Here is a 7,443-nt window from a genome sequence, read left to right as displayed (position 1 = left end):
CCTGGAACCTTTTAAAGTACCCCCAGGGGTTTGCATACCCCCAGTTGACAACCCCCCTGTTTTACAGAATTGGGTCCTTAGTGAAACTGACGGTTAGAATTTGTGAACTATCTGTAAAACAGTGGTAAAATTTACAGAGCTAGCTTGCAGTACATTGTTAGAATGAATGGTTGTAAGGCATTTTAAAGAAAGAAAGAACTGTCTAAATAATTATATTACCAGATGTGGAGCCTGAGGCAGTTGCCACACACAGGGGTAGCAGCAGCTTCTGGTTGTTGCCATGCTGCTGGTCTGATTGCATGGCTATGGCAGCAACTGTATTCTTTCATGAACCCCCACCCAAATCCATGCCTAAAGCAGCTTACCCCAGTCACTCGACACTAATTACACCACTATAAATTACTATTTTTCTGTAGTAACTCTTATCATAAGAATCAATGGATTTACCACACAGCTTCTATAAACATACGTCGATACCTCGGAAAGGTTTGAATTTGTTTTCTAGATCAAATTCTTGTCTTCCTAGTCGAGTTAAGTCAACTCTGAGATCAGGACAAATGGTATATTCCTCCAGGGTTTTGCTGATCTGATAAATTTTATCTGAAACAACATCTGGGGCAGGTCCTGCAGAACAAAATATTAAGATTTTTTTCAGATGATGGCTCACTATCCAGATACAGAAAGAAGCAGTTCATTTATACATTTACTTGCTTATTTTTCCATGCATCAGTAACAAACAAGCCTAGAAGGCAGCACTGGATTAAAATACAGGATTTTTCTCCTGATAGAAAATCATGTATTATTATTGTTAAGGAAATCTGCCATTTGCTGATAGTCTTCAGTAAATCCCAATATGCATGTTGCATTAACATGGTTATTTGGCAAGTTGCTTGTTTGCAAATACTGAAAAAAATGAAATTTAAATGGAAAAGTAAATTAAGGTCCAGAGGAGCAGAATCCAATGTACTTCTGCCTTGCTAATGAAGACTCAACATTTACATTTATATTAAGGTTAAGTATCTATAAACTGTATGCAACTTTACTTTACATCAACCTACAAAAATGAATGTATTGAGTTTACTAGTTTTATAGAACTGTTCGCCTTTAAAGACACTTCTGACAGTTTATCAAAATTAATCTGCTTTAGGAATTCAAAATAACTTCATTATTTAATATGCAACTTTCATCTGGAGTTAATCAGATTAATTGAACAGAATTCATGTTTCAGTTGCAGACTGACTTTGATTAGCTAATTTGGAAAACGATATATTTTTTAAAAGATACGGTATAGGTAAAATAAACATTTTGACTTGGCACAGAAGTTACTAGAAAAGGTTTTATAGCGCACATTGTGAGGTTAGACTACGTTTTCAGAATGTTCCCTTGTGGCCTGAAAAACAATTAAATCTACTATTTTAAAAACATTTCCACCCTGAAAAATGACTTCAGCTAACTAACTCTAGTGGGTGCATCTACACGTTCATTAATGCACTGTAATTACAGCGCAAAATTTAGTACCTGCTAGGGCTGTGCAAAGCTTTGGGTGCTGATTCGATTTGGAGGAGATTTGGCCCAGTTTGGTGGCCTAATCTCCAAATCCGAATCAAATCAGGGGACCAATTAAAAGGTCTGAATTGATTCAAAGCTCTCTAAATCTTCGGAAAAGATTTGGAGAGCTTCAGTGATTCAGACAGTCCCTGCCTGCTGCAGCAGGGATCTGCAGCCGGACTCGGAGCTGGTAAGTAGGGGGCAGGCAAGGGGGGAAGGGGACATGGGGGGACCCCTGCCAGGCCCCATCTCCTGCCTGCTCCTAAAAAAAAGCCCCATTCACCGGGTGCTGCTGGGTGGAGGGAGCAATCCCTGCTGCCCCCCACTGTCCCATGCCACATGGGAGCCTCTGCCATGAGCCCCCCGACTCACCCCTTGCTCTGCCAGCTCCCCCATGGCTGCCCTGCCCGCCCCAGCTCCAGCCCCTTAAGAAAGAAAAATAAAAAATGACAAAAACCTGGAGACTCTCTGCTCCTGCAGTGGCCTCGGGGTTGGGGGACTCATGCAGAGCCCCTCGCGAGGCAGCTGGGGGCAGTGGAGATCACCCCCCCTGCCCGGCAGGAACAGGTAAGTCCGGGGGGTTTTGTGAGTTTTTTTCTTAAAGGGCTGGAGCTGGGGCAGGCGGGGCAGCCATGGGGGGTGCTGGGACAGCGGGGTGGGGGTATCATGAAGAGCCCCAGCACGCAGCGTGGAGCAGTGGGAGGCAGTGGGGATCTCCCCCCTGCCTGGCAGCACCCAATGAGTAAGGGATTTTTTTTTTTCAAAGTGCTGGGAGCTGGGGTGGGCAGGGCAGCCATTGCCGGGCTGGGAGAGCGGGTAGGGGATGGGCCTGGGTGATTCGGAGATTCGGCTTCAGCTAAATCACCGAATCGATTCGGGACAGTGATTTGAATCACCAAAGCAAATCACAGTGCCCTGAATCAGCCGATCCAAATCCGAATCCAAAGCAAATACTAGCCACTTCTTACAGGCTTGGTACCTATAATCACAGGGTGCCCATACACAAGTGCAGAGGCCGCCCTGCTCTGGGCCCCTCCAGTGCTGGCCCTGGGACACCAACATGGGCCCCACACTCCCACCCAGCTGTCTCTGGCTCCTCTGAACCCCCAGTGCCCCCACCCCAACCCTGCAGTACAGGCAGGGAGCAGCACGCAGCTCTGACCCTGCGCACCCCGTGCTTGCCCACAGGTTATGAGCTGATGCTCAGCATGGGGGAAAAGCAGCCCCCACCTCTCCATGGCTGGCACCCTGTGCTGCAGCCACTCACATTCCACGTGGGGCTGTCCTGCCTCTCCACATCACCGCCACCCCACGGGGCAGGGAGGACACCAGAGAGCAGGCACAAGCAGCTCCGAGCAGTGCAGCACGGGGCACTGGCCACAGGGATGGGGGGGTGCTTTTCTGCGTGCTGAGCACCAGCTCATAACCCACCACCGCTGGTAGCCTGGGCCCCACACCAGCTCCGAGCTTGCCTGTCGGGCTGAGCCACAGCAGCAGCAGCTGGGCAGAAGTGGCAGCAGTGGCTGTGTGGAGCAGCCGTTGGGCAGCACAGAGGCAGCGGTGAAGCAGCCGCACGCCAGTCTAGTGCGGTGTGGGCTCCAGGCCACCAACACTGCCCGACAACGGAGTGGGGGGGGCACCTTTCCCCCAAGCTGAGCAGCAGCTTCCACCCAGCTGCTGCTGCTGCCATGGCTCAGCCTTGATGGGAGAGCCTGGACCCGGCATGGGGCCCAGGCTAACAGCGACAACGGGTTACAAGCTGGTGCTCAGCACGGGGCAAAGCACCACCCCCTGCCTCCCTGTGGCCAGCACCCCATACTGCAGCCACTTGGAGCTGCCTGTGCCTGCTCTCCATTGCCCCTGCTGCCCTACGGGGTGGTAGTGATGTGGTGGAGAAGCAGGACAGACCCGCGCAGGCTGCAGCATGGAGCACTGGCCACACGAGGGGAGGGCACTTTTCCCCTGCGCTGAGCACCAGCTTGTAACCCGCAGGCAAGCGCAGGGCACACGGAGTTGGGGCTACGCGCTGCTCCCCACCTGTACTGCAGGGCTGGGGCAGGGGCACTGGGGGCACGCAGGAGCCAGCAGCAGCCGGGCGAGACCACACTGGTGTCCCGGGACCAGCACCAACAGGGCCCAGAGCAAGGTGGTATGAGCGCGGGGTCCCAGCTGGCAGGGGCTCTATGGAGTCAGGTCAGCTCCCCACTTTAGGCCCCACTGGCAATGGCCCCAGGACACCGGTACAGGCCTCATGATCCCACTCACTTCCACGCCCCTCCCCCCGCTTTCCCCACTTTCCTGCCCAGCCACTCTGCACTACATGGCTCTCATACCCACATCCATATGCGCACACACATCCCCACAAACCCCATATGCACTCACTTCTGCATATACACCACAAATGCACACAAACCAGGACAAAAATATATTTTATAATTAAATTAAAATATATTATCATGGGTGTTTGATTTTTAGTATGCAATTTGTTTTTTTTCCCCCTAAGATGGCAAACCCTCTTCCCCAAAGGAGTACTTCCAGGGGCAAGTGGAGAGACTTCCAGTGGCAAAGGTCAAAGGTTAGGGGCAGGACTTCTGGTCCCAAGATGGCGACCAGGAGGTAGAGCACCTGTCAAAGGGCAGGGCTACCCATGCAGCCCTCAACAGCTTCCCAAAACTCGATAAGCTGCCCTCCATCCAAAATAATTGCCCGTCCCTGTTCTACAACCTCCCTTGGCAGCTTGCTCTGCTGCCTAACTGTTCTCACAGTTAGAAAGCTTTTCCTAATACTTAACTTATAATTTTCCCAGTTGCAACTTTGAGCCTTTTACTCTTTGTTATGTCCTCCATGACTAATGAGACTAATCAGTCGTTGACACCTGTTCTTCAGCCCTGCTCTATTTTTAAAACTGTACAGGACTTTGTTTAAAATGCCAAAATAGGCTAAAGACTAAAGATGCTGCTACCAATCTATCAGGAAGAAGTTGGATGGCATGGAGTGTACTTAAGCTTGCTGAGGCACTGTGCCCAGTGATTATGGTCTGATACTTGTGCTCAAATACTGTCTCTCTGACTTGATATCTGATTTTACTTAAGCTTCTTATCCTTTCTGGGCTTCATATCTGGTCTGCAAACAAAATGGCAACAGTCAAATATCACATATTCAATTATACCAGTACACCTCCTGGGTGTTTATAAACCTTAAGTTTTCCCACCTTCAAAATGGAGATAACAATTCACCAATAGCATGTGGGATCTTCAAATGAAAAGCACTATACAAGTGCAAAGTATTACTAATCAGCATTAAGATCTATTATGGGTGTATAAGGTTGATTATATGAAAATTCAGGCTGAAGAAACTGACAGACTAGGCTGAAAGTACTAGCTAAAGATCTCATGTACTCACAAGTTCTACTACTTTAGCTATGCCAGTATAGTTAACACAGTACAACCCCCTTGCGTAAATTAAGTTATACTCTATAAATAAGGCTATTCCAGTACAATTTATAACTTCAGGACAGAGCCTTGCAGTGTGCAGCTTGTGAGGGGCCAGCATGCAGCCTGCGGGCCCTTACAGGTCTCTCACTGCCATGCAGCATGCAAGGGACCAAGAAGGAACCGCATACTATTAGCGCTGCCCATGTACAAGGGGGATCCGAGAAGGGCTGCATGGCAAGAGGGGATAATTTCAAGGGGTTGCCTTGCAGCATTTGGCCCACGTGCGTGCAGTCCCAAACTGCAGTGAAGTTGGTAACCCTGCCCAAGAGGAAGAATAAGTAATAGTGCTTTACTTGCTTCTAAAAATTTCAAACTGAAAAGCAAATACCAAGGCATGTCTAGTAGAAATAAGTAAAATGAGAATCTACAGTGTTCAGTTCCATAAAGCGGATATATTTATAAAGGGACAGAAACACATGCATCCACTGACCTAAAATAAATTCAGTATAAAATTAAGATGACAAGTCCAGTAGATTTTTACATGAAGAATTCCTATCAACTTCAGAAGGAACTGAACCAACAAAGAAGTACAGGTTCTAACCCAGTGCATACTATATATTGTATTCTCGTAAATGCACATAGACAATGTCTCTTCTAACATTAAAAATACTAATGTTGGAAACATGCTTAGAACAACAGGAGAACTGTATATAGTTATCATCTGGCTATCCCTGTCGACCTATCTTTACCATCCAGAGATGCGATGATGTAATGTGTTATAAAAACACCTACCTCCATTGGAAACATTAAACTTGACTCCAAATTCTCCTCCAGGTCCTCCAGGGCTGTGACTTGCTGTTAGAATAATTCCACCAGCTGCTTTGATCTTTCGGATAATACATGAAACAGCAGGAGTGGATAAAATGCCATTCTGACCAATAACCAATCTTCCAATCTGAATGAACCAGAATAAGTCAAATTACATTTACTGATGCTAGCATTTCAACTCCAGATGGTACCAATGTTTTTAATAAATATACCAAAATGTTGTATTATATATAAGGCCAGCTGAATTTGCACTATAACTACATGGTTGCTTCTATAGTGCCCGTGTTTAAATGAAACACCCTATGGAGCTGCTATATAACACTAAGAATTCCGGAAGTTAAGCTTTTGGATTTCTGCTAATAAGAAGTTGGCTCAAATACTCTAATATGAAACAATATGTGATCAACCAAGATATTTTTTCTACACAAATATCTCATTTGACTTAAATGAATATATACCAGAACTGAATATGACCTGTTATATAAAATAAAATATAGCATTAAATTCATTAATTTAACCTGCATAATTTACCAAGATAATTAATTAGCTCACACCAATTTTAAAAATCTTTTGTACCTACTGTAAATAGCATATTTGTATCCTAGATAGCAACTGCCTTTCACAGGATGGCACTTCAGTTGCACCAGGACCTAGGCAGGCTAAGGTCTATAGTCTTTGTCAATCATACCTCTATATCCAAGATAAGAGCAGTAATACCTTGCATAGTAGAACATTGTAAGTTACATTTGGCTGCAAATCAGTTTGGCTACTCCTACTGAAAAGAGTGAAGCTGGGCCTAGCTCTGAATTTGGGAAGTACCTATGAATTCTTAAAATACAACAAGTTTTCAGGATGCTGTTATTAAACATTGACTCAACGCATTTGGTATTATGTGTAAATCCATGGCAAGGTTACAATTACAAACCTTGGTCTTATCCCGTAGGCAGAGACTACTGTTTGCGCTCAATACAAAAATAATCCAGGAGTCTACCACAGATATATTTATAGACAAATAAGAAACAGTTCTGTTCCCTGGGAAACAGGTAGATGTTGAAACCAGCAGGAGAGATTAATGTAAATGGGCAAGCAATGATGTATTTGCCAACAGACCATTAGAGAGACTGCCAATTTGACCTAATTTTTTTTTTTTTAATTACAGTCTGTATTTCCTTGAAAGAAAAAAGGATACAGGGTAGCATAGTTACCCTTACACTCCTAGATCTGGGACAGAAGTTCCATAAACTGATTTGACCTAAATCAGTTTAGTGTGATACTCCATCCAACCAGATTTATCTTAAACTGCTTTTAGCCATTTTGAAAGTGGTATATGTGCTCTGAAATTCTGTTCTGTTACAAGTTTAAACCAGTTTTGGATCACTTAAAGTGGTTTATGTCTAACTTCTCCCCCTAGCCCTAAAAGCAAAAAGGAATCATTTCACCTCCTGTCCCTTTTGCTGGAGTGGAGGATGCAAAGCCAATACTGCCCGTTTCGCACACCCGTATTCAATTCAGATTCAGCCCGAATCGGAAACAGCAATTCGATTCGTTGATTCGGATCACTGTCCCCGATTGGATTCGGCCAAATCGAAATATGAAGATTCAATGCTGATTCAGAGAATCAGCAATTCTGCCA

The 7,443-nt window shown here is 45.6% G+C and overlaps 1 protein-coding gene across 3 annotated transcripts in view; it reads right to left on the bottom strand.

Moving 5' to 3' along the window:
* The window catches only part of PGM5 (phosphoglucomutase 5), a 124,915-nt gene extending 118,498 nt beyond the window's left edge, over positions 1-6,417 (bottom strand). For 2 of the 3 annotated variants that reach the window (XM_025202955.1, XM_025202956.1), the window contains exons 1-3: positions 6,391-6,417; positions 5,775-5,937; positions 478-624 (exon numbers count right to left, since the gene is read on the bottom strand). In XM_025202955.1, coding sequence (XP_025058740.1) covers positions 478-624; positions 5,775-5,937; positions 6,391-6,402 — 322 coding nt within the window. In that variant the 5' untranslated portion in view covers positions 6,403-6,417. The remainder of the gene's footprint in view (positions 1-477; positions 625-5,774; positions 5,938-6,390) is intronic. The other variant, XM_025202957.1, reaches the window with a different exon arrangement.
* Between the last annotated feature and the right edge of the window lie 1,026 nt (positions 6,418-7,443).

This window comes from Alligator sinensis, unplaced genomic scaffold (genome assembly GCF_000455745.1).
Source record: "Alligator sinensis unplaced genomic scaffold, ASM45574v1 scaffold308_1, whole genome shotgun sequence".
In the NCBI taxonomy this organism is placed as follows: domain Eukaryota; kingdom Metazoa; phylum Chordata; order Crocodylia; family Alligatoridae; genus Alligator; species Alligator sinensis.
The sequence above is the reverse complement of the archived record's forward strand: the minus strand, read 5'-3'. Positions and strand labels throughout refer to the sequence as shown.